The sequence below is a fragment of the Dermacentor albipictus genome, chromosome 7 (genome assembly GCF_038994185.2).
Source record: "Dermacentor albipictus isolate Rhodes 1998 colony chromosome 7, USDA_Dalb.pri_finalv2, whole genome shotgun sequence".
Taxonomy (NCBI): domain Eukaryota; kingdom Metazoa; phylum Arthropoda; class Arachnida; order Ixodida; family Ixodidae; genus Dermacentor; species Dermacentor albipictus.
The window spans coordinates 81,181,589-81,209,521 of NC_091827.1; the positions used below are offsets into that span (position 1 = coordinate 81,181,589).

At 46.7% G+C, this 27,933-nt stretch overlaps 1 protein-coding gene across 1 annotated transcript; it reads right to left on the reverse strand.

Annotated features, from left to right (window-relative positions):
* Window positions 1-6,840: 6,840 nt before the first annotated feature.
* On the reverse strand, window positions 6,841-27,863 carry LOC135899044 (cytochrome P450 3A4-like). Its single transcript, XM_065428290.2, has 4 exons — window positions 27,633-27,863; window positions 21,595-21,784; window positions 11,541-11,749; window positions 6,841-9,175 (listed from the first exon to the last, which is right to left on the reverse strand). The coding sequence occupies exons 1-4, from the start codon at window positions 27,816-27,818 to the stop codon at window positions 7,988-7,990; spliced, it is 1,773 nt and encodes a 590-aa protein (XP_065284362.2). The 5' UTR covers window positions 27,819-27,863; the 3' UTR covers window positions 6,841-7,987.
* Window positions 27,864-27,933: the final 70 nt, after the last annotated feature.

Here is a 27,933-nt window from a genome sequence, read left to right on the forward strand (position 1 = left end):
TGCAGAGTCGTCTGTTCCCTCAGCCGTTCTTGCCGCAGAGTCCGGCGGGCTGTGTACTGCCTCTGATCGATCTTCACTTCCTGGAGTTGAGGCGTCGCAATGTGGCCCAGTTGTGCTCACATCCCCGCTACCTTTCGCTGCGTCCTCCGCCTCGGTCACGTCCATAATGTGCACCGTTGAATCCTCATCACCGGCTGTTGCGGTCACTGCGGCGTAGGAACGAACGCACTCGGCGTCGACGTGACCGAAACGCCGGCAGTGTGAGCAACGTGGCACCTTGCACTCGCGACGCACATGTCCCGAACCATGGCAGCGCAAACACTGCATAGGCCGACCTGGTGCAGCCAACAGCGCTAGTTCACCGGCAACACGAATCTGGTGTGGCAGGTCGTCAACCTTGAGACCACTCTTGAGCTTCAGAAGCACAGTCCGAGTAGTCGAACCTTTCTCGTTCACTCCTTCCACACGCCAGCGTTCCCGAGTAACCTCGGTCACTTTGCCGAACGCCGCCAACGCAGTACGCACGTCGTCGTCCGCCACACCGTGCAGCCATAGGTGCAGCAACCAATGAAGCCGAAGCCTCACCTGCTGCTCCTGCGGGTCGATGACGAGACAGCGTCGCCCTTGACCTGAAGTTCTTTCAATCCAGCCAACTGCTTCGTCGCCTCTGGGCTGTTTAATGTCACGGCCCACACATGGTTGATCTGGTAGGCACCCAAAGCCACAACGTCAGGGAGCAGCCGTTCCTTGTGCAAAGCGTCCCGGAAATCTTCGACCCTTAAAGGCCGCGCTCGTACATCTCCGTGCAAGAACAATGTGTTCAAAACGACGCGTCCTGTTGGCAAATGCGGCAAAATAATCTCAAAATCCTTGTCGTCGTCTGCTACCATCCAGTTACCGCGTCCCGAGTGGGCCGCTGAGACCGCTCGTGAAGAGCCCGACATTCCGCGTCCGCTCACCTCCGTGGCTGAAGAGGAAGTGACTCAGCCACGAGTTCGATGCTTCAAAGCGGTACAAAAGCATCTCTAGTGAATGCGGTGTGGCCTTAGAAACGAGCTGTTTGTAAGGCTCAGGCGTGCGTCGCTTGCTCAGGCGCACATTTCGTTGCCGCGCCGAACGCGGCGCTGCTCGACGCTCACCGCGTCCGATACGGGGCGCGTAGTCGCTGCGCCGTAGCCCACTGTCTTTTTCTACCATACGACTTAGCACAACAGTGGCCTCCATCGATACGCGGCCGCTACGGACGAGATTCGATTCCACGTCCTTGGGCACAGCAGTCAAACGATACGGCCAGTTAGTCACCTCGGCGAGTCCAGTGGCACAGAAGCCATTTGAATTTTACGGCATTGTTAATAAACTGTGGGCACATACCTCGGATAAAGCAGCAGAGCAAAGCAGTTGCAAGCCACCATTGCAACTGTAATTGCTGTGTTGTACCTACGAAAAATGCATTTCGATATGTGTAGTACTTGAAGATGAACATAAACAGATATCAAACGCGCTTCGGCGCGTTTCGAAAAATCAGTCTGACAGTCGCGCATGCATTCGTCAGAGGAGGACTGGGAGACGGGGCTGCCTGTGGCACAAGGTTTTCTTTTGTGTCTCTGGAAATGAAAGGGGAACGCTTATTACCGATGTTATCGCGAACACAACGTGCGAGCCTACCTTCTTCGGCACTTGGACGTCTTGTTTCGTGATGCGCCGCCGCCCCTTCAATTCCTACGATTAATTAGAAAACGACCACTGTCATCACGCTTGCCCATAACTTGACCTTGTTGGCTCATATTTGCATATTTATAGCCCATCTAAACGTTAGGGGCTGACGATGGAAACCCATACAGCGCATCTTACCTTCCTCGCGTATCCGACCTGAAGCATTGGCTCTGGATTCTCAGATGTCCACGTCCCGTCGACAAAATGAACCGAGAAGACGCGCGACGACTCCGTAGGGACGAATCCCTCACGATTTACAGCGCTAATCCAGCGATGCTTCAGTACCGCGTCGGCAGGAAACCGATGCAACAGGTACATGTTGCAGCCGCAGTCCTCTTGCAGAACATTGTGCGTGCTGCACTGTACTTTTCTTGCTGCATTGCGCTTCTTCTGGTTGTTCGAACAACCGTACACAGCGCAGTGCTGCCCGGACGTTTGCATAGCCTGTGCGGATAAGCTTAAAGTCGCGAGAACTTGGTGCAGTCAATGCGGGAACAGCGCGCGTGACAGTCCAGCAAGAGAGGGCAACTATGAGACGCTAGCTACTCTCGCTACCGGGGGCCTAATATCCGTTTCCGAGTCTCTGGTTCGAGGCTTCCGGTGCAAAGGTCTATAGGTCGCAGTTCTCAACTGATGGGGTTGTTGGGTTTAAGAATCATTGTTCCCTCCGCATGTTTCGATTGGGGTGGTAGTTTATCTTCCTCCCAACGCTCGTTGATGTATCTACAGAGGGCCGGTTTCGGTTCCGGACCGTCTTGTTTATTCGGTCGCAGTCCGGCGCCGTGTTGCGGGTGAGCTTGCTCAAGACTTTCTCGCTCTCTACTTCTCTGAATAATTGATCCAGTTCAATGTTTGGGTTACCTCGATGCTCGGTAAAGACGAATGTACAATTATGTTCCACTGGTTAACGATGAACTTCTCATTCACTTTGATAATGTCTTCCTCTTTCCTTGGGTGGTTGTGTGGGAGTCTCTGTGCTTTCTCTGTTGCGGCGCTCTTATTCTTCTTAGCTTAGCTAGAGTAGAGTCTTGAGCATCACCCAGGTGCATTCGCAGCTTAGGGTCCTTCGCCTAGGGTCCTTTGCTTAAGTTTCTTGCTTCTTACATATTTCGCACCAGTTCTTTCTTTGAAGCTGTAAAGAGTACTCCGGCGCCTCATTGATCAGCTTGGAGATTTAAATTTGGAGTTTGCAGTTACACTTGTTGTGTTGCCAGCATTTCGCAGGTCCCCTCCGCGCCTCCCACAGGTAGAGTAAGCGGGTGTCGACCGCGCAGGTTGTCTTGCGACAGTTAAATTGTCCTCGTGTGCTTGTCGGATCTTTCCACGACTCCTCTAATACAGAATTCTGTGTCGTCTGTCGTCGCATCAACCGCGCTTTTACGAAAGCGTCGTTACGAAAGGCCTGCCAGTCCGTTATCTTGACTTTTTCGATATTCATTGCCGCCTTGCCGTGAGGGATGATCGTTTGCACTATATAATTATCGCTGGCCAGATTCTCCTCTATGCAGCTCAACTCATAGCGTTTGAGTCCTAGTACCAAGGTGAGGTCGGGTCAGGTGTTTCTAGACACTGTTGCCGATGCGCGTGGGTGTCTGCTGGTCGTTGAGCAGCGTCAGGAGGTTTTGGGCCACGTTGTGCACATATCCATTTTCTTTGAGGCCCCATAACGCCAGGCCACATGGAGATCACTAAAATCACCAACTTGCCCAGTTTCTTCACTTCTCTTATTAGCTTGTCTACATACTTTAGATGATGTTGTTGGGCTGCTAGGCACTAGGTCGCGGGATCGAATCCCTGCCACGGCGGCCGCATTTCGATGGGGGTGAAATGCGAAAACATCCGTGTACTTAGATTTAGGTGCACGTTAAAGAACCCCAGGTGGTCAAAATTTCCGGAGTGCACTACGGCGTGCCTCACAATCAGAAAGTGGTTTTGGCGCGTAAAACCCCATAAGTTAATTAACATACTTTAGATGATCTTTTGGCTGGCTGTACACGTTTTACACAAAGAGCCTTTGCTGCTGTTTTTACTCGGGCGAGATTTCCACGAGGGTGTGCTCGATGCGGCGTTGGATGTCGTGCGGTTGAGCATCCATGGTCTTCTGGGTCAGGATTGCTGTCCTCGCCTTAATGTCTGTGAGGTGTGTGAGGTAACTACTGTCCTTGAAAGCTTCACCTTCGGTTCCTTGTAGGGCTGTAATATCTGGATCAAATTGCGCGCATAATTGTACAAGGTTGCTTCTCTTACTTCGGTTGGAAGGGCAGTGCCATTGCCAAATTTTGAGGCGTTGGTTTTGCTTGTAGTCTTCTTTTTCTTTAGCTGGCCTCGTCATCTTGTTTGCTTAGGGTATGCAGGATCTTAGTTTCTCTCGCTGGGTATTTAGGTTTCTTAAGTGCATTCTCTTTTTTCTAACATACGGATACGTTGACTGAAGCTTTCCCCCGACTGCGTCATTTTGGTCTCTAGTGCCTGAATCTGGTTCTTCATTTCGCTCTTGAGAGACTGGAACCCACTATGTTTCGTTTGCGTAACCATGGTCTGTACATCCTGCGATACCTTGGAAATAATGGTTTCCATCATGACGTACACGTTGGCATCGATGCGGTCTTCAAGTGTCTTGAGGTCATTCCGAGTTATCACCGTTTGTTTCGCCAGTGGTACTGGCTCTGATCGTGGTCGTGATGATGGTGGCCGCGGTGGTAGTGTTTGCAGTTGCAGGCTCTGTTCTCTGCATAGTTGGATTTTTCGCATGAGGTATTTGAGCTACTTTTTTGTGCTGGCCTCCTTTTCTTGTGTCTTCCTGTTTTGATGCTCTAGCTCTCGCTTCAATTATTCGTTCTGCCTTCTGAGAACCGTTGCCGTGTTTTCGTACGTCGATGGTTTTCTGTTTTGAACCCCGGTATTTTCTATCGACGTCTGACTGTGCCCTGTGAGGATGTTGGCCCAGCCTACCTTGTGCGGCGCGCTGTCGCGTTCCACGCCCGTTGCCGTTATCATCGGGATGCTTAGTTCTCTACTCCTCGATGTCAACTTGGATCTGGAACTTTTTCTCTGTTCAGTCTCATTTGGTGACTATGGCGGTGGCGACATCGTAATCGCGTGCTCGTTGTCGCTGGTAGTTACTACACAGGGCTGGTACCAGATGCTTCTCTGTCTCGATCTTGGTCTCCTCCTGACTCTTCAGCTCACATTGCCGGTCGCTTGCGCAAGCGTCGTGTTCTCCGCAGTTGTCACGTAGTTTGTCATTTGGGTTAGCGCAGACGTTTTGTATGTGTCCTATCTTCCCGTAGGATCTGCAGTACTGAACTGACTTTGTGTAGGGTCTGCAGCGGGTGAGCGTACATCCTACTTTAATGTAGAATGCGCGGGCCCTCGAAGGTGTTCACTGCCGACGTCGATCTTCCTAGAATTTTAGTGTACACGATTTTGCAGTTATCAGTCATTGCAAGCAGATCTACTAGCTGTTCGACAGTGGTGCCTTCCTCTCCATCGTGAACAACGCCGCGTACAGTGCCCCGGATCGACTTGAGGTACGGTGCGATTTCGTATATTATTTTTCCAATTTGTACGTTTGTTATTTTGCTAGTTAAAATGGGCAGTCCTCTTCTTCGGTACTCGTCAAAATTTTCTGTTGCAACTGTGTCTGGATGATGACATTGATGTAGAGCTCCTGGGATGTGACTGCATGCTTGGACTAATCCTCTTCCTATCACTCTGTCTTTCTACTTGATACTTTCATATCTGCTTTATGTCGGTACGTGTTCTTTTAATGGTTCTCTGCTGGCGGTGGAGTCTGGCGAGCGATGGCGTGGCTTGCTTGCGTTGTTGTGGCCCCACGGCTTTCGTGGAGCTTCTTGCGATTTTCCATCATTTGTGTTCTGCCCCTTCCTTTGGTCATAGGAGAATTCCTTCTGCTTCTTCTGTGTTGTCATGCATTCTTTCTTCGTCTGGCATCGCGCTAGAAGCGACATCAACCATTTGGTCTTGCACAGTGTCTTTCCGCTGTTGCTGCCGAAGGTCTGTTACATGTCTTTCATCTCTGCTTCAGCATTTGTTATTACTGCCGGGGAGTTCGTTCGCCCAACTTTCATAACGATAAGTTGTGACTATGTTCACGAGAGAATAAACGTTAAAGAAACCTGCCGGGTGGCCCGGTATGCACTTGGATCTCGAGGCACGAGGCGCGTGGCTTCGGACAACGGGGCTCAGCAATCCTCAGCAGGTTTAGCTGGGCGCGGCCTACGCCTTGCAACTTTCATGATTAGTACTTGCCCGAAAAATAAACTCACCTCTGTCCACGTGGTCTGTCTGAATGGCGTTTCTTGAGCTGAGTCAAATGCTGCAGGCAGTCAGCCATTGCGAGGTGTCGATCCTAAAGAACTGCTCGCTGAATCTGGAGCACATGTAGAGTAAGTCCGCTCGGTTGGACCCCTTGCGGCGAAATCCAAAAAATGAAGAATAAAAAACTTTTTTGGCTCCTGTCATCGGTCCGAACAGTTCTCAGATCTTTGACTCGCTGACTCACACATTGTTCTGGTGGGCGTAACCTGGGTCCCTGTACCCTGTTTATTTCTGCATGGTTCTTCGCCGGGCCTTTGACAGGAAATATTTGTAGGAATTAGGAGACCTCTTTTGACACGTGATGTTTTCTGCGGTATGTTCAGGTGTCGTTTCCCATTTCTGCTCAACCGCAGATTTTTTTATGGCCGTTCGTCGTGTGCCAGCCGTGATCTTGAGTGCTGTGGAATATCTTTTTACCTTTATGAATGAATCACACTCAATAACAAAACAAGAAGAAAAACAAAATTAACGAGAGCTCTCGCATCATTTGCCTTTTGTCATTGTCCTGTAAATGAACAGCCAACATCATAATTTTGTGGACTTAGCACTTATAGTTGCCCGAGAACATAAATCAAGTTCCACTACCGCTTCTCGTGAGTTGCAATATAACTGACTGTTAATAATAATAATAATAATAATAATAATAATAATAATAATAATAATAATAATAATAATAATAATAATAATAATAGTCTTTATTTCAGACAACAAGGTCTCGGATACAAGGACAAAAGGCAGATGTGTTCTGCCTGACGGGACCCAAGCACCCGAATACACACACTCAGAGCCTGTGGAAACAGAAAGAACATAATACACTACCGTCACATACACAACACAGTTTTATACAAAGTAAAAAACCGAACAAGGTACAAGCTTAAAGGAAAATCTTAAAATTAGAATCCTAAATACAATCTTAGAGGAAAATTCGTACATATAAGGAACGCTAGGATCATAAAACATTCTGTATACACAACCTATTGAATGTTAGGACAGGAAAGGAGGTAAGCTTTAACATTCTTTTTGAAACAGTGCAGGGACACGAATTTCTGAATAATTTCTATGACCTGTGTGTGTCTATTGAGAAGACTGGGAATTAGGTGTGAGAGCATTTGGGTTCCGTAGTAGGTCCTCACAAGTGGAGTTCTGCAATGGTCGTGCCTTAATTTGTAAGGCACATTGCTACTAGAGTGCAATTCAAGATATTTATAAGGATCGAGCTTGCTTTCGTTATAGACGTAAGAAAGCAATTTAAACTAATATAATTGATTCACATTTAGAACAGAGTGTTCGAAAAAGTAAAAACCGGTAGGGTCGTTGTCCGAGATTTTCGACATATCGTATCGTTTTTCACTAATGTTTCAAGCTCATGAGATTGGTTTTGGTTGTAGACCCCCGTATCACTATACAATAGTAAAGATGACAATGTATTATTGTGTGATATAACTGCCATTTCAGCCATTTGGGAACAAGGTTTCTAATTTTGTAGAGCGCACAGATTGACCTAGATACCTTGGCATGAATTTTATTATTATGCTGGGACCAGCTCAAGTGTGACACCACGACGACAGCATTCGAGAGGGCTCGCAAATTGTGCTCAAACGAACTCTTATGAAAGGCACGAGGGTTCAAAGAATTTAACTGAGCTATCGGCAAGGGGACAGCGTGCCAGCACTATGGTCGACATAGCGAAGAATTGGTTTGTGGACTCCGTATATGGCTACCCTAGTCAGGATACAGTTACGATGTTCAACCATCTTTGCGTTCTCAGAAAATTTTGCATTGAACGTACACTTTTTCCTCGTCATAGTTCAAGTTGGTTAAAGGAATTGTTAAGTTACACAAAGAATGCAAGTGATACTTTCCGAGCTGATTTATTTTGGCGGTGATGGTTTTGAGAGAACAGGAAGTGAGAAACAGGTGAACCATATCCGAATTAAATCAACTTTTTGCGTGCACCTGACCTACGCTTAAATTGAAGCCGCAATGGGTCAACAGGATTTAGTAAGAGGCCCGGTACTTTCACTTTCATTGGGCCTGACTCCTCTGCACTCAAGCTCAGCTCAAACGCATAAATCGTTTTGTACAGCACAGTTTTCATCATCAGCATAGCTAGTCTTTGGCCGAGGCAAATGTGTGATCCGAGGCCGAAGGGAAAATACATAGAAGACAGGGTGCTTTGCTCTCTCTTCGCGAACCTGTCAGGAATGAATTCGTCCGGATCACTCCATATCTTCGGATCTCTGTGGATGTACCAAGGGGGAGCGACGACCGTTGTCCCACGGGGAATATAGTGACCCAAGACTGTCGTGTCCTGGGCGCACTCGCGCAAGATCATGACAGGCAGTGCGGGGTAAAGCCGTAGTCCCTCGCGTACAACCATGTCCAGACGCTCGAGGGTTAGTATGTCGTCTGCTTCGAGAGTACACTCCTGGAGCGTTTCTTCAATGTTCGCATTTCCTGTGACTGTGTCGTCCCGGCGCGTTGCATCACTTGCGTTAGACTGCATTTGCCCCTGTGGCTTTTGGTGGCTTTTGTCCGTTTCGTAGAACTGAGAAGCGTTGTTCTTGTGAAGCATTTTGATTATATCTGGCTTTTCTGGTTCCTGTTGGTCTGACGCAGTACTTTGGTCATTGACGCGGTCTATTTTTGCAGCTTTTAAGCTTTCCATTTTTGCCACCACCTCGGCGCGAATCTTTTCTTGTTCTTCTGGGTGTTTTGCCAGCAAGTAGAACACGAAAGCCAGCGAAGAAGAGGTACTATCGAAGCCAACGGCTAACAACATGATAATATTTGACAACAGGGTGCTGTCGTTAAGGGCACGTGCGTATCTCCTCGTTTTTTCTGTGGCGCCTTCGTTTGCCGTTTGGAGGTCGATCAGGTACTGAAGCACATCTTTCTCTCGCGGTGCCTTCGGACTTCTTCGCCAGTTCAAAATTTTAAGCACATCGTTTGAGACTTCCCTCATGTTCCTGCAAAAGTCTGAGAACGGATAGACGCATCGGAGCGCCGCGCGCAATAATGGGAAGGCAAAAAAGCTCTCTATGGCCGTTTCGTCCATTTGTTGGAATACTGTGCAGAGCCTGGAGACTGTGGGGTTATCCTCGTCCATTTGAAAGTTCACCTGAAAAGAGAGAAATGGTGTGTAAAAAACTGTAAAGTTCGCTAGTTTCCTTGTACAATTGAAGCAAGTAAACATCTAACACGTGTTTCCCTACTGAAATGTCTGAAGAAGACTCATAAATATCATAGACACCTACTAATCTGAGCTTACCGTAAGTCCATGAACGTTCGTGCTCGTTGATAGAAAATTTTTATTTTTACAGCGAAGCTGTATACCTCTACCGTCCAAGGAAATTTTCGTGTCGTTGTAAGCAAAAAAAAAAAAAAAACTCCGCATACATGGGCCGATCCCGGAGATAGTGCGATGCCGGGCCGTGCCGTGGCGAAGGTGACCCGGCGTTAAGCGCTTCCCATACGTGGGCCGAGCACGAACATGGAGCAATGCCAGGGTGACCCGCGGCGGAGGTGAAGCAGGCGTTAAGTACTCCCCATAAATGGGCCGAGCCCGAAGATAGTGCAAAGATAGGCCGACCCGCGGCGGAGGTGATGCAGGCGTTAAGTACTCCCCATACGTGGGCCGAGCCCGAAGATAGTACAATGCCAGGCCTACCGGCGGCGGAGCTGCTGTTCGCCATTAAGGGGCCCACAAACACAGTTTTCGCTGGCCATCCTTAAAGAGTGGAAGGGCACTGAGTTTTTTAGTTCTCTGCTCGAATTGTGCATCCTATGCGCACCTGGATATGGGACCGTTAAATCATGTGCGCAAACAATTTTGTGATGAATCTACGGGCATGTTGTAAAAATTGCCAAGGGCACAGAAAGGTTCCTTGTCAGTGAGCATGTGTATTGAGCATTTATTGAAAACTTTAATTCGATCCCGCACTCCAGAACCGATGCAATAATAAAAGCTTATTTCCTGGCTAGAACTGTAACAGGCCAATGTTTTTTTTTTCATAACATGTGCCTTCAAATTTTCTGTTCTGATGCTACATTGTTGTGCCGCGTCTGACTTGGCGTAGCATTTGCGAAGGCTTGCTCGTTTCGCATCGAAATAGGTGACACGCTTACGTGTGACCCTTGCAGACACGAAGAAACTATCCAACGACTTTTGTGTCTTTGTCCGCTGGTGCAACGTTGAGCGTGAATCTTTCCGTACAGCATTAAAATGCTGTAAGGCCGTTTTCACGAACGAATGTCCCTGGACCATGGCTGTGCTCGTCGCTAGCGCAGAAAACAAAGCGAGCATTACTGCATTAGTTAAAGCCGACAGGTCTCTGAATATTTGAATATCTGAATATCTGAATACCTTGAATATCTGAATACCTGAATATCTGAACAGGTCTGAATATACTTGCTGAGCATCACCACATGTGCGCGGGACTAGTGCAATTTTTTTCTATTCTTTATTCTCCCTCTTTTCGTCCTCGTATTTCGTTCCTATTTCTAGGGTAAAGCGGGAGGCACGCGGTCCGATTCGGCGTCCGACGCGCCAAAACGACAGCCGGAACCGAGGCGTCTTGTCTTGCCGTTGTGCCGGATGTGACGCCGAGAGTCCTACAAATGGCAGCTTTTCGTGGCCCGGCCCGTCCGACAACCACACCGTTGTTCGTCAGCAGCCTGTGACAGCGCGGCTGGCGTGTGACGTCCTCTGACGGGCCTTCCAGAGTGGGCGGGTCGGTTTCTTATCGCATATTTTCTCGCGGGGTGCAATTTGTTTCTTACACGAAGTAGTCACCAATTCAGGAAAATTAGCTTCTACGTGTGCTTGTTCTCCAAAGCGGCTCCTAGCACACTTGTACTAAGCTACTGGCGAGCTGAGAACCGCGATGCGAGAGCGTTTCAACAGCAGACGGCACACACCGACCGTCTTAGCGAGGCTGCTTGCTTGGCTAGTACGTCTTCTTTTCGCGTCGACGACGTGAAGAAAACCAATGATGCTTAATTACGGATGACATAAATGTACAAATGTTAATCGTGTTGGAAAATATGATCGCTCTTCGACGAGCTCGTGCTGCATCGCAAGCGCCGTTAGCTGCGACGTCCGCCCGGCACAGAAGCGTTTGAGGGGCAATTTGGTTGCGGCCGCAATTGATTCGCGAACAAGATCGTACTATTGATCGGATAATAACTACGGAATTCTTGAATAAGTGAAATTGACTGTTTAACTAAAATGTATTCAATACATTTTTTAAATAAACTGATAAACATTCCTTAAATTCCTTGAACGTTGCAGAAAGCCATTTTAATAAACGATGATTTGATTTTCAATTTGTGTGGATAAAAGTTATTTCCCCACATATTCAATTTGGGCCATTCGCATAGCAGTCTAGTGGGATCAAAAGCATAGCGATATGTCTTGCAGCATTTGATTTAAATTCTTTTGGAGATGTCGGAAGAAAAACCGACATACTGAGGCCTTTGCATACCTGCCAAGTTAAGACCGTCTTCGCGAGGGTGTCCAGCGTGAGGCAGTGCGCGTTGTGATAAACGTCGATTGGGTCCCCGCTTCGGCTGAGAGCGTCCATCTTCTTCACGAACTCCGTCGTGCACACGTCGACGGCGCTAAAGAGGTCCTTGACTTTGCTAGTCGTGAAGCACGTGTTGAAAAGCGACCTCAGTTCTCGCCACTTCTCGCCTGCAGCGGAGAAAAATGTAGAGTGCTTGCAACACCTGGTAGCCGTGTCACTTTGTCTGAGACAGCAGATGAAATTTCGTAAAGAGACATTTCGTAAAGAATGGGTGGCTTCCACTTTATGCTATTTAACAACAATTTTCAAGAAATAAACAATCAATAGATGAATCAATCAAACGTATCTCCAGGGGCAGCCACAAAGCCTTGCTGCTTGTGCACCTAAAAAGTTATACGCGAGAAAAATATGTACGGACAAGGGAAATGTGGCAGACAGAATATGAAATGGAGAAACAGAGAGAAATGGGGAAATAAAATACGAAAATGCGGGTGTAAAAGGGAGGTAATCCGATAAAATTGGCATCTATACACCTATACAAAACACAGGAAATGAAATCCAAAATAGGTAAATACAGGCAGAATACTTATTACATATTTTTTGTATTCAAGCCATAGTTCATTCGTTAACGCGGCGAAGCCGGGCAGAAAAAGAAGAAAAACTCATGGTATACTTTTTCGGCACGGAAAATTGCACATGATTAAGAAGCATTGGGAAATGCACAATAGAATGGACCATCTTAAGAAGGAACAAAGGTTTAGTTTAATACGTACTGATTTTAGAGCTGTGAGTTTATGTGTATTCGCGAGAGGCCAAACTATGGTTGCCATAGCGGCAAAAGTTGGGCTTGAAAATGCATTAAAATTGCAGAAAGTTGAGTTATTTCGTATGTATTCATCGTGAAAGAAGGTAAGACGTGCCAACAGGCACACAAGAGAACCAGATAACAAAAACGCTGACGAGAGGAAGGTTATATACCGCACCAGTACCACAGTCCACCAACTTGTTCGTATGTTGTAGGAAACAGACGTGTGTCCGCGTTTTCTGTTGCTCACTCTATCTCTTCGCGGCAGCGCAAATGTTACCTAGCTTATTGGCAGCTGTAAAAAAGTCATAGGCCTGCGCCGCAGACGCAGCGCAGTTACAGCGAAAGCTGGAGGAGCGGCCACATAGGAGCTCCATTTCCGGCGCCAAGCACGACAGGTCTTCGCGGCGAAGTATCTTCGCGTCATTTTCACGAGGACGATGTCCGCCCGGCGTCGACACCGAGCTGCGGCTTGTCCTGCTCTCTGCACAGTGGTCTACTGAGCCCGATGTTGCCTGGTTCGCTTCTTATAGTTCGTCGCTTGCGAGGAGGCGCCATAATGTGTACCGAAGATTAAACACAGGCATCCAGACTACGTGGCGCGTATGCCACATCCCTTGACCCGTGGCACCGTACACTGCTGTTGATGATGTTGATGATAATGATGGCATCACGTTAGAAACAGTATGACGACAGATAGTCACCCAGCCTGCTACATCCAGGGTCAGCTACATGTAGCATGCAACTGCTATATGCAACTGCAACATCTCGGGGAACTCGTGGAACATACCGGAACTGCAATGCAACATTTGTACGTATCGATGCTACGCGGCGCGCATGCGCATGGTACAGTACAATGTTAATGATGATGATACTGATTTAATGGAATTCTCTTTGAAACGGGACGGTGAATAACAGTCACTTAGCTTGCTTGAATCATTCAGGTATGCCATACAAGTTTTTCGTTACATCAATATTTATACACCTCCATAATCTTCTTTTCCTTCCTCAAGATTTCTACATCAGCCTTGCGCCGCATCCTATGCATCTGATACACGGCGTACCACCTGGTGTGATAATATTCAAATGTTTTGTTTAGTGGAGGGATAAACTGTCAAAGTTTCACCCTTCACTAGAATTCCATGTGGTGGTTCGCTGTCCTCATCCAATCGGCGCATTTCTTGTTCTGGCGGCGATCGTCTCCTGGGGCTACACAACGAACCTTGGGGCACTCCTGGTGAAACCTAACTTGACGCCAGGATTCAGCGGAGAGTGTAGCACATATCATCCTAGTATGGCCGGTCGATGGTTGCAGAAATCCGCACATAATCAGAACTTCTAACCGACACGCACAATTCCGGGTAAACCATGGCCTAGATCTAGGTCGGCGAAAACAAATACCAATTAACGAAGCTAAAGGTGCAGGATTGTGCAGATAAGTAGAACACGCATGTGATGTCGGAGTACTAGACGTGAAGCTTGTAATTACAGAATGTTGAGCTAGTTGTGGGTTCATCGTGAAAGAAGGTAAGCCCTGCAGACACGGACACAAGAAAACTAGACAACAAAAATGCCGTGCTGTCAGGTTGTCTTCTATTGTGTCCGTGTCTGCACGCCTTACCTTCTTTCATGTTGAAAATAGATGTCAAGTTATTCTGGAAGCGTTCCACGAGGTCAAAATTAGATTTGCACGTTCCGCTCCAAACTGCAGAGACATACTCTAGTAATGAAAGGCACACAAGTAGGATAGAGTTTCGGAAAGGGAACGTGCGAGTGAAAGCCATGCAATATACGACAAACAGTACCAATAGCACGAAGGGCACGTTGTTTTGCATATTTAGCATGTGACGAGAAGCTTAGCGTTTTGTCTTAGTACATCCCGAATGTCGTGACGTACATCCCGAAGGATGTGCGTAAATCGCACATGGTGGTTTTTTCTGCGTATAACTTATTACCATAATTTAGGAAACATTTACGACGGTGTGACAACGACCAGATGATGAAGCGCAGTTGACGACATTCGCACGACCAAGGTGGCATGACGACAGTGGCATGCCAACGAATGCACGACAGCGTCTGTGCCACGGCATGACGGCAGTGGCATAATCAAGATTGAATGACGACAGCATGAATACGATGAAATGACGAATAAATAAAGGTGCCGACGGATCGTTGAAGGTAGTACGACGACTTCGGCACTATGAGAATGGGATGACGATACTGAAGTTATGGCGATGGTGAAATGACAGCGTGGCAAGAGTGGGATGACGATAGTACTCAAGTGAGGACGTTGGTGAAACGACAGCGTGACCGTGACGGCATGGCGACAACAGTATGACCACGACGGGGTGACGAGAGTTGGATGTCGAATTTACAGTGATGACGTTGAAACGAGCACGACATCACCCTGACCATGGTATAACGTCGAATCCAGGACGACGACTATGATGATGATGCAGTGACGACAATGGCATGACAACGGCATGGGAACATTGGGATGACGACAAGTTTAGGATGACAACGACTTGACAATGACTGTATCGCGAATGACGACGATAGCATGGCGAGAATGGGACGACTTAGCTGTAGTGACGATGATGGCAGGAGCACGATGGCATAACACTACAGTCTTACACGGGATGCATGATACCGTTCACCATGACACCATGACAAGGGCGGCATAATCGCGATTGAATGACGAGAGTATGATTACAATACCATCACAAATAAAGATTGACGTTGACAGAACGATGAAGGTGGTATGACGACGATGACATGACAATGGGATGATGCTATTTAAGTGATGACAATTGTAAAACGGCAGCGTGACGACGATAGCGTTAGTTATGAGAGATATTTAACAAAGCTGGAATGACAATGATACAACGAACACGACGGCACCACGACCCCGAACACATATCTAGTGACCCAAACTTTCAACTTGGGCGAGTGGGTCGGAATAGAAAGTGTGGTGACGACAGCATGAAGAGAGTAAGATCACAAAGCTGGAATGATGACAATATAGCGACCACGATGGCGTCATGACCAGGAGCACATACCTAGTGGCCCAAGTAGGTAGGCAAACTGGGCCACAGCGTTGGCTTAAGACGATAGATAGATAGATAGATAGATAGATAGATAGATAGATAGATAGATAGATAGATAGATAGATAGATAGATAGATAGATAGATAGATAGATAGATAGATAGATAGATAGGCTTGAAACGGCCGAAGTAGCAAAGAATGGGAGTCGTGTTCAAATTTGTGTCGATCCTGAATATTGTGCTGGGAAAAAAATTCATGGCGAAACTCGTCTGGAAGTGTTCAAGTATGCGTAAGCATTGTGCCACATGCTCATCTCCAATCAGTCCGATGTCATTATCAGCGTTATTAAACTTGATCCGGCCAGTGCGAACGACAGCGCTGCGGCAACACAAACTGGTTCATACGGCCGGATGCAGGTGACGGCGTCAGGTGGGCTGATGGCGCTCCGATCATAATAAGCCTTTATCGCTCTTTAGCACCTTATACATCGACGTTGAACCATTATGAACCGTGATGAAACGTACACCAGAAGCGGCTGCGTGTACGGCACGGTCGCGCGGACCGTAGCTTGAAATGTAGTTCAGAAGCGTCGCGTTTTGGGTCAGTTCGTTTGTACAGTGACAAGTTTTGGTTTCTCAGGCACGTGTGGCTATACAGCTTTCTCACGTCTTTGTTTCTTTTGTTGTTGTTTTCTTGCCTTCCTGTATTTTGCCTGATTGTGGAATATATATATATATATATATATATATATATATATATATATATATATATATATATATATATATATATATATATATATATATATGTAGGTGTCACAATAAAAGCCATTTGAAGTTTACGCATGTTTTGTGTCCCTTCTTGGTTCGACGTCCTGTCTTTGTGCGCACAAAAGTCTCTTAAGAGCCGTATGTTGAAAGCCTGCGACGCAAACAGAGTGCCGCCTACCGATAGCTTCGCGCGCTGTGTTTACGCCGCTTCGCGTTGACAGCTTCGTGAGCGCTATGTTCCCGCCGCCTCGTTCGCGTTGAAGCGACATGCAGCATGAAGGTAAAGTCGCTCGCTGCTGCGGGCTTTATTTTGAAAGCGATCGTTTTACGGGACAGACAGACGGATATTTCTCTCGTTGGGTAAGCACAGAAATGCTTACGCATTGAAAATTAGTGACGTTTCACTTCACTGATGAAGGTTATGCGGAGGCCCGTATGGGTGCTATTCCCATACGCTTGTACGTAACCCGCGTGTCCATTGTCTGGGTGTGTAGGCTCGCGCTCTGCCTGCCGTTGCTGCTGCGTCCTCACTAAGCGCTCGACTTCTTGATCGCCAGACGAGCCCAGTAAATCTATAGCGCACATTGGGTCCGTAGCTACTGCCAGAGGAAGTGAAGCCAGCGTGCCTCCGCCTGTCCTCCTATTTATCCCTAGAGTGGATCATCTGGCTCAGAGATGATTTATGCATAACTGCGCTGGGGACATTTGCGTTCCGTCGTAAGACCCAGGTTCGTTGGTGATGCGAAAGGGTGCATGGTATTAAGGATCTTAGCGCAGTCGTCGACTTAGGGATGCAAATCTTTTGTGCCTCTCGCTCTCGACTTATTTGCGGCTTGCTGCCTAATCTCTTGTTCACCTGTCTTTTAATGTCTTGGTAAAATAAAGCATCCTACACTTCTGCGACAGTGGCCATTGCGGTCACATAGGTTGTGGGTTCCATCCTGACCGCGCCGGCGTTGTTTTGAGAGGAACAATATGAAAAAGCGCTCGTTTAGTTGCTTTAGGCTCACCTTCTATGCCCCGGGGCAAACTTTTGAATGATAATAAAAAAAGCGCCCAACGCGGTCAAAATTCTTCCGGAGTTCGCCGCTACCGAGCGCCTTATAATATGATCGTGGCTTTGGCGAGAGCCACAGAATTTAATTTAAATGTTGTCACAGTAACAAAAAGAGCAAAAAGTTTCGGCTTCAACAGGTACAGGTAGTGTGAGACCTGACTAATGGTATGTGCCATAAGTCTTGCTGCTTCCCGCAGTATTAGTTGGACTAAAAATTCCCTGATAGTCCGAGTCTTGAGAAAGTGGCGCTATCCGGCGAACAAGCAGAGATGCACGTCTTTTTCTTCCTCTTACCTATCTTGCCTTTCGCTTCTTACCGTATGGCTTCGTTGAAGTCCTTGCAAGTCGGTACATTTGTATGCTTGTACACCCTGTGGGCAAATACTAAAGCCCAACCAGCTGTTAGCGACGATGTCCGGCTGACCTTTATGCGTTTGCAGCTTCGTTTTTAAGATTGCTTGTTCGGGTTGTTTGAAACAGTGACATAACAGTTAATACACTGAAGCTTGCTCAGGCTGATTCCTACGTTTCATGGTATGGTCAGTTTACGGGGTCTTGGTGAACATTTTTTTTTATTCGCGCGAACACCAATCCTGCCCTTCACTACACCTGGGGGAGCGGAGTGCTCCGCCGCAAGTGACGCGCCCTATACTATGGCCACTGCTGTTAACCCGCATCAAATTCATCAATTGAACCAGACAAATGAACTCATCGCCGAGACTAGGAAGTCGGCTAGAGTCCGGCAACGATGGCTAAGAGTCATAAAGATATATATATATATATATATATATATATATATATATATATATATATATATATATATATATATATATATATATATATATATATATATATATTGTTACGAATGCATACAACGAAACATCATTCGTAACATCTTTGGTGGACGTGCGGGGTAGATCTTGGACGATCCTGGACGACCCAGCTCTACCAACTGTCCGACGGAGTAGGCGCTTGGCCGGTTTACGACCACAAGCAGCGGACATGGCCGATTCCGGAGAAGGCAATGACGACCCCACCTGCGGCGGACCAGACAGCTATCACGCAGGTCAGGCTGACTACTGGACACCGCTGCGAGAGCCACCCACCTTTTCGGGGAAGGCCAACGAAGACGTCGACGACTGGCTTAAACACTACAACAGAGTGAGTCGCCACAACCACTGGAACACTACGAAGCAGCTCGATAACATGGTTTTTTTTCTCGCTGGAACCGCGCTCCTCTGGTTTGAAAACCACGAGAGCGTTCTAACAAGCTGGGATAACTTTGTAGAAGAATTCACCAAGTGCTTCGGGGACCCAATCTCTAAGAAAAAGAAGGCTGAGCAGACGCTTTCCCGACGAGCTCAATTACCTGGCGAAACGTGTACAACGTACATTGAGGCTGTTCTGAAATTATGCGGAATCGTCAGCGCCACCATGACAGACGAAGACAAAGTAGGACATCTGCTTAAAGGAATCGCTGAAGATGTTTATAATTTTCTTATAACGAAGGACGATCTTTGTACTCCGTCTGATCTAAAGAAACACTGCCGGGCGTTTGAAGCGCTGAAAATGAGAAGGATTGGGCCAAAGTTTGGACGATTGGACAATGTTACTACTATTGCAAGTTTGTCCGTCCCAACCCACGGCGACATCTCCTCAGTGATTCGGCAAGTGGTTAAAGAAGAGCTTGAACGCCTTAAAGTTGTTGACGACGCTCATGTGTGCCATCAGTGTGCATTTGATCATCGTTCTCGTGTGCCACCGTCCACCTGGGCACCTCAGAGTTTTCGAGAACCTCGCAGGACCTATGCTGATCGTACGGAGAGCAGCAACTTGCCACCGCAACCGACAAGTCTGGGACGCCGACAAGATGCACCACAACGATCTGTTCCGCGGGCTATTCCCTCGTACAACCACCCTGAGAGTGCGTTTCTACCTATAACACCCATGTCACCGGTGTCACCCGCGACAAGCCGCGACTCCCGCACTTGCTGCAGCTGCGGTGTGGCTGGCCACATTGCTAGGTATTGCCACCGCCGCCAGCAGCGTGCTCCACGGTTTAATTCCTACACGCACCACGTGCCCGCTGATGAGCCCTGGCCATATCCCACTTCCTTCCAGCGGCTGCAGCAGGGACGCGCAAACCGCAGTGACTCCCCCGTTTCCGATCGCAGCCTGACACCACCACCGACACGACAACGACGCTCTCCATCACCACGTCGTCGCTCGTTATCACCGCCGCCGCTGGGAAACTAGCTGGTGCGACCGATGGGGGTGAGGCCGCAATATGTTCATCTTCATAAAGACCCCCTTGTGTAAAATTGTTTAAAAACAAAGTGTGCGTTTTAGTTGACAATGTGAGTGCTTTTGCTTTAGTTGACACTGGGGCGGCAGTTTCTGTTATGAGCCTGTCCTTCAAAAATCGTCTTGGACAAAAAGTTATGTTTTCTTGGGATCGGACCGCTACCTTTCGTGGAGTTGGCGGGGAAATGTTACGCCCACTTGGGGTCTGTTCTGTTTCAGTTACGATAGGGGAGCAGACATTTAGAAGTGAATTTACTTTGCTTGCACGTACAACGCATGACATTATTTTAGGAATTGATTTCTTGCGTGAGTGGGGGGCAACTTTGGATTGTGGAAGTGGAGCGATTTCTCTTCGCCGCGACGCGCGAACTTCAATGACAGATAGCACCAGTGATGCCGCCAACGTTCTCACCGTGTCACAAGATGTGTGTTTGCCCCCTAAGACTGAAATGTTTGTACCTGTCACTACTCCTCGCCCTCGTACAGGTTCTTGTTGTGGTTTAGCTGAGCCAGATTATAACAATGCGCTCAAGAAACATGCGATAGTCCCTCGCTCCTTCGTGGTCACTACTGATGGTTGTACTCGTTTGTGGACAGTGAACGTTTCAACCCAATCTATAACATTGCCGCTAGGACTTAAACTGACAACTTTTGATCAACAAGCCGTTGTCCGCGTCGGAACGGTCGAAATGTCAACTGCCGAAAAAAAATCCAACCCCGACTCCAACTATGATAATTCTGCTGAATGTAAGCGCATGATTGACAAGTCGCTGTCTTCTAGTGAGCAGTGTCTGCTGGAAGCTGTGCTCGCTCGCTACGCCCCAGTGTTTGATTTTGCTCAAGGCCAACGAGCGTCCCATATACCACCGGCGTCTCGTATGCAACACCGCATCCATACAGGGCAAGCAACGCCAATTCGTCAGAAGCCCTACCGCGTTTCACCTTCAGAAAGAAAAGTCATCGCCGAGCAGGTCGAAGAAATGTTACAAAAAGGAGTGATCCAGGAATCATCTAGCCCTTGGGCTGCTCCTGTGATCCTAGTCAAGAAAAAAAAGACAACTCATGGAGATTCTGTGTGGACTATCGCCGCCTAAACACCATCACAAAGAAAGACGTGTACCCCCTACCACGAATAGATGACGCCGTCGACTGCCTCCACTCCGCGTCGTATTTCTCTTCTGTTGATTTGCGGTCAGTATATTGGCAAATTCCCATGCACCCCTCAGACAAGGAGAAGACAGCCTTCGTGACACCTGACGGTCTCATTGAATTCGACGTTATGCCCTTTGGCTTATGCAACGCTCCAGCGACATTCGAGCGATTTATGGATACCGTGCTCCGCGGACTCAAATGGGAAATTTGCATGTGCTATTTAGACGACGTCATTATCTACGGCCGGACATTTCACGAGCACAATCAGCGCCTGTCGATCGTTCTTGACTGTATCCAGCAAGCTTGCCTTATTTTAAACTCGAAGAAATGTCATTTCGGTGAGCGTCAAGCCCTCCTACTAGGCTTTCTGGTCGACAAAGACGGCATACGACCAGACCCTGAAAAGATAGCAGCGGTTCGCGACTTCCAACAGCCACAAACGGTGAAAGATCTGCGAAGCTTTTTGGGCCTTTGTTCATATGTCCGACGCTTTATCAAGAATTTCGCACAGCTTGCCTCTCCCCTCACGTCTCTCCTTCACAAAGACACCCCATACTTGTGGACTGCTGACTGCGAGTCGGCGTTTCAACAGCTGAAATTTTTGTTGACTTCTGGACCGGTACTGCGACACTATATATATATATATATATATATATATATATATATATATATATATATATATATATATATATATATATATATATATATATATGCACCTTGATATATAGGAAGCAGGCACTATATTTCCGGGTTCAAATAACAAGCCGGATTTACTGGCCTATGTGGACAGCCTCCCCTCTTTACACGTAGAACTGGTGTTGCTGTAGCCATTTCAACTGTAAGATTGCCAGCGAATGCGTTTCTTAATTCAGAATACGTACCTTTTAAGAAAGTCAGCGCGCTAGAAAACGGTTCAGCATCAATGAAGAACATTGGTCTGTCCTGGAAAATTTTCGATGGCTTGATGAAGCACTCCTTGATCATATTGGTATCGGTGAGGACCATGTGGGGTTTGTCGCCCATGTAGATACCGAACACTTTGCCATATTTTGCGATCCACTCGTGCATCACCTGCATTTGTAACATCACTTTTAGGAAGATGTCAGCAGTTTACCTAAGGCAGCTTGCAGCGGACTGGCTTAAATGTGCACCTTGAGATTTAGAGCTGTGTTTAATTACATACCGTAACAACCACAACCTGCTGAGCGCAGAAGTAAGCTGCAGATTTGAAAGAACCTCAAGTACACATATTGCTTAAAAAGTCTAGCCATATCGTCGATAATTAAAGGCAATGATTAACTTTGTGCCTGCTAACTGTACTCCTTATACGTATGATAGTACGTTTTCTAGATGTTCAAGTGACGCTTATTGTCGTTTCGTCCACTTTCATTTCGCTTCTCGCTTTTATTTCAACATTTCAAACAAACGTATTACACGTAATTTTCCCCGCGCCTTACGTCGCTTCATTATCTGTTTTTGTTCACGTAAGTGACGTATTACCAAGCCCTCGGGTCTCTTTATCTATCCTGCTCAGAGGAGAACGGTAGCATTTACCGGCCAGATAATGCGCTTTTCTATTCAAGTCTAGGTTATTATTGTTGTAGGCGGACGTTGCTACGCCTAGAGATTAGCATGAGCCAGAAGAGCGTATCGTTATGTCCAAGAACTTTCTGAGTTATTCCTGAATGTCGTAGCTCTTTTGTAAACATAGTCATTGAAGATATTTGGGGAAAGCTGAATCGTAAGATGAAATAAAAGAGACAATAAACTGCGCACCGATCCTCGGTATTCATGACACACAAATGCCAAGGTTGAAAGGCAAGAGCCAAAGGTTAATGAGACCCAAGATCACTTTTTTAATGTAGACAGCGTGGGGAAGAAATTTTAAATAAATGTAAATAAAAGTAGAGGACACCTTGGATAATTGCGGTAAGATCTCTAGATTAGGCGTATTGTTTCAGTTTTTTGAAATATAGCAGCAAGCTCTAGTAGGCATTACCGGACAACGTTGTTAGGAAGTAGTGAACCTGTCCAACCAAGCTGTGCCCCTAAGGGGCAGCCTGAAGATCTCAGGCTGCCCCTTGGAGAATGGCTTCTGAGGCTTTAGAAAAGGAGAATGCAGATAACATTGACCGCGAGCCGTCTGCCTGAACTTCTGAGGCCATAGTAAATGTCTGGGTCAGGCAACGTGCAGCTTGTTTACCAAAGCTCTCTATTCCAGCAGGTGGCTGCAGTGCCGCCGCGTGAAAGGTATGAGAAGCACACTGAGCCGTAAACTAAGGCAAACCTGCGCCTTAGAAATCATGCTTTGTTTATGTACGCCCTGTACCTGCTACGCGACTATGCTTAGTAGCTCCTTCGCAATGCATGTGGCAAATAGCGCGTCCATTCACATTTCACGAATTCAAACATTGTGCCTTGATTTCATACACCTCGGCAGCACCTCTAGGACACCGAAGCGGCAACGGGTACACCAAAAATATTAATCCGGACTGTTCCTTAGGTTCGCGTCTCGCCTTGGCGGCTTGCCCAATCACAAACCGCCTCATGCGGTCTGTGTTTGGGCGATGCTGCGTGGACTATCTCGCTATACCTCGGGTGCCCTGGTCGAAATGTCCCATCGAAATGCGACCGCTGCGGAAGCCATATCTTAATCTGATGTGCTATGCTGAGGACTCCGTTCGCCGGTTTCTAGGAGTCATCACGTTGTAAACGCGAAGAATCCTAGGTAAACGCTTCTGCGTTTGCGTTTACTTATAAGCATAGAAAGGACAGAGTGCCACGTTGGTCGCGTTTACGTCGCCTTACATTAAATAAATAAGGTAATAATAATAATAATATTTGGGGTTTTACGTGCCAAAACCACTTTCTGATTATGAGGCACGCCGTAGTGGAGGACTCCGGAAATTTTGACCACCTGGGGTTCTTTAACGTGCACCTAAATCTAAGCACACGGGTGTTTTCGCATTTCGCCCCCATCGAAATGCGGCCGCCGTGGCCGGGATTCGATCCCGCGACCTCGTGCTCAGCAGCCCAACACCATAGCCACTGAGCAACCACGGCGGGTATAAATAAGGTAAGTAAATATAGTAAGGTAAGTTACAGAACAAGTTACAAAACCATCACTTTTCCTTATCCTGTATGTTTCTATAACCTCTTTCGTTGGCCCATACCGGAGATAGTGCAGCCTAAAGGGGGTGAAGAACTGATTGTGATAACACGGTTTAGCGTTGCGCTTGGCCTTGGGGCGTGGTTCTAACGCGCACGCGATATACGCGCATGCGCCAAGGTGTCTGGCACCAATAAAAACTTTGGCACACCGTAAAAGTTCTGCAGTAACATCGCACACCACTACGCTGCCCGTAAGTAGCCGCATTCGTTCCCCACTGTTCCGCACGTTTAATATTCTGAAACAGTTCAACACCAAAGGCTCGAGCTGTCACGTTATGTTTCGCGAAATTTTTTTGTGGACTGCCGTTCTCCAAATTCCGACGAATAACTTAGCGAAGAGTGTAAGTGTAAATCCTGGTATGGGCAACTTTAGTGATCGAATAGTGTGATAGAATAGTGTGACAGCAGGGCATATAGCATGGCATGGAATGTAGCATACATATACCTAAACGTACGCCGAGGGTCACAATGACGCCGATGGCGAGGACGGCGGTAATAATTCGCCGGGAGTGTCCACATAATCACTATCGCAATAGTAAAATTATTTAAAAAGACATAATAATTACGGAAAGCCTGTGTTATTCGCTCTTCAGTCGAAGCGTGATCAACTCGAGAACGCCCTAGCGCGTTCCTTTTGCTCTGGCATTGCAGCGAGGTGGGTTACGTTTTCTTTTCCCAGCATGTCTAAAATGTTGGGCACAGCAGTCGCCCGACAAACATCACTGTCGATGTTACATTGCACGTGAACGCACTAACTTCAGCCATCAGCCTCCCGCTTAAAACTTAATTCACGAATTAAGAAAGTAAGAAGGAAAACTAAAGAACCCCATTGGCGAGTATTGTTACACGTCGGGCATCGTAGCCAAGTTGGCCGCCACCGGTGAAACATGAAGGTCAAGGAAGAACACATGTGGGAGAGAAAAAAAAACACATCCCAACCCTCGTTCCGTCTCTCCGTGCGCGAAATAAACAAATAAGAAAAAAGACATTCATGAGTGACTGCAATATCTTACTCAAACCGAAAAAAATAAATGAATGGTTGGGAATGTAGGTATAGACTACTGGCTCAACCAATTCTGCAAGTGCAACATGTACTAAAACTCATTAACTAAGAAGTTAATTAAGGAACCTTAACCTAGTCGCAGAAAAGCGCAACTTTATAGATATTGCATGTAACTGGTCTGAACTACTCGATGAGGTGGCCCATTACATCAAAGAGAAATGAAAATGCGTAATGAATAACTATCATATTTATGCTAATTACGTATAAATTAGTGTATGGCTTTCTTACGAGTAATTTAGCTCAACGTTAGAATTCTGGTTTCGGCCACAGGCAATTAAAAAAAAACAATTTGGTGCAGATAAAAACACATGGTTCATATATAATTATTTTCTACATATATGTGCCATTTCCTTATTGCTGTGAAATTTGTCGGTGGGACACCCTGCACAAAAGTTTGTATATACTACTGACGGTCGGTCCACTGACTGCATGCCTTGTTCAAAGGGCGTAGAAGTTGACTTGCTCTCTAGACTAGCAGAGGTACAGCGTGACGGCGTAACGAGCTCCTAGCGTTTTCTGGATGAAACCGGGAGAACCGCTGAAACAGAAGACGTAGCGTAACACAGATTGCATAGGATATAACGTTGTCGTAGGGTGAGCCTTAGAGTGCATGACACGCTGAGAGAGCTCGGAAATCTTGAAATGATATGGTGAAAGCGTCAGCGCATCTGGGCGTGTGGTCGTCGGTACAAAAGGTCAACACTACCTTTAACGTCGTCGTCACTTGAAGGGAGAATGAGGGGAAACACATGTTTGCACTGACGGAGTATATTCAAAACATATATGCTTTTTGATTATCAATAACGGCGCAATTATTATTAGGGAAAGTAAAGTTCAAAGTCAGTGAATTTAACCCTTAAGCAACAGTGCTCATGGCTACAGTCTGACGTCACATGTTCCTAGGCTTCTTTAGATATTTAGATGCATTAGCGCAGTGAATGTTTTGGCAGGGTGCTAGATTGTGCACTGCATCAAAGACACGTGTTATGACTTGTTAGTAGAGAGTTGACTACTCTCCACAAATGTGTGCACTGTGCAGAATGCAGCAGGGAGTTTGTTAGAGAAGAAGGCGGTGCTGTCACCACCCTTTTTTACTTAGTACCTGGTTTACAAACCACCACTCGCTGTCAGCCAGATCGTGTCCTTATTGGCTGTATGTATACTTTCTGTATAAATTTATATTATTTGATATTTCTCATTTTCTCATAAAAATTCGCCTGAGAGCAACTGCTTCAACTTGTCGAGAAGTGGCTAGATGGTATGTTTCGCTCACCAGTAACCTAAAGAGGCAAACTTTACGCAGGACATTTCAAACTGCTCTAACATTCAGCACTCCTTTCTTTAGCAAGGAAGTTTTTTGTATCCTCGGTATGTAGGTTGTCCCAGATAACGTTAGCCACAATATTTAAAAAAAAGAGAGAGAAAGCATGGTGCAAGCTGCGATTAAAAGACCAACGGTGTGCGGTAGTCAAAATCTGACGACTGAACATCGTAGGTGTTATTTGTATGTGACGCTGTGTTTGTGTCTTCATTACTTTTTTATATAGCTTGGCTAACGTTAGCTGGGGCACGATATATTAAACAGAAGCCCGTCTGAAAAGTTCAGCACCACTGCTCGTCTTTTAGAACTTCTAGACTAAACACCTATAGCTTTGATGTTGCCGGGTAGGGCTCGAAGCAGCACGGTGTGGTATACTGACCGTTATTTTCATGTTATAGGTATTTGTGGCTATCCTCCTGTTGTTACTAACTGCCTCCAGGGCTAGTTCGCCGTGCATTTAATGCCTCATCGGGAATGGGAGGACATGCTTTGTCGCGGCAGAGGACGCACACGCGTTCCTTTATTCGGTGGTGGGTGTGCCTTCCGGTGGGATCACGGGCACGTGCCGACCCCGTGTTGCACGCAGGAGATGCTAGGTCGCAAATTGGCACCGAATAGTGCAGCCAAGCTGTCTCGAAATACCAGGAAGAGAAAGCTTTCCGTGGTCTCACTTTTGAAGAATATTTTATTCCTCCTATTGTTAATGCAATGTCACGGATGAAGGTATCGGAAGTTTTGTGCTGTTGGAAACGCCGCCTGCTTTAGTGGAACAGCAGAACAGCGACTCGAAATTTTATCTTCGCTTGTGGTAGGCCACTTTCCGATTTTCTACAGTTTCTGATACATAGATAGATAGATAGATAGATAGATAGATAGATAGATAGATAGATAGATAGATAGATAGATAGATAGATAGATAGATAGATAGATATATAGATAGATAGATAACATGCAGCAAGGAGATAAGGTGGAGATGTTAGCAACATGTGTGGCATCATTTAACTTATGAATAGCCGAAAGTACTATATGTGATGAGAATCACTCCATAGAAGTGCTGATTAGGATAAAACAACAACAACGTGGATGACGTTATCTCATACTTAAATGTAAGGTTGAAGAAAAAATAAAGCTGGAACACATGCGCACCATCAGTACTCTAAGGATAGTCTGAACGAAGGTATGAAGATATTCGCACAGCACGTAACGCCCTGCTTGCAATATATAGAGAAGCTCATGGTCCAGCTCGACTCCCTAGAGAGAGGGAAATCCAGCGGGCAACAGTGATAAACATATTGACGGACATCCTTGAAATATTGCAATACCGCTTTTAGAAAACTGTTTAAAAAAGAATGGAGGATCCTAACCTGTATGCGATCCCGCTTGAGCTGCGTCCAGTTTCCCCAGAACAGGTCCGGTTTGGGTCCGGGCACTCCAAGTCGTTTAAACAAGCCATGCTTGTGACGACGTTCGATCACCCACAATATGAAGCAGGAAACCGCACCTAAAATCACTAATTGTAAAACGCTGAAGAAGAGCCCCCACGAAACCATGTCGCTCACAATTTGGTGTACGTGCGTCAGTACCACATTGCCTTCTGAAAAGTGTAATGCAGCGGTAAAAGCTATTTATAACGGAGGATTACGTGCACCAACACTGCAAAATATA

Bases quoted from the DNA above. Each gene is read 5' to 3' on its own strand.
- LOC135899044 (XM_065428290.2), bottom strand. From the start codon at position 27,818: ATGGTTTCGTGGGGGCTCTTCTTCAGCGTTTTACAATTAGTGATTTTA. The intron at 21,785-27,632 runs GTTAGGATCCTC...TTACAAATGCAG, and splicing joins TCAAGCGGGATCGCATACAG to GTGATGCACGAGTGGATCGC. The intron at 9,176-11,540 runs GTATGCAAAGGC...CTCTCTTTTCAG, and splicing joins AGACGGTCTTAACTTGGCAG to GTGAACTTTCAAATGGACGA.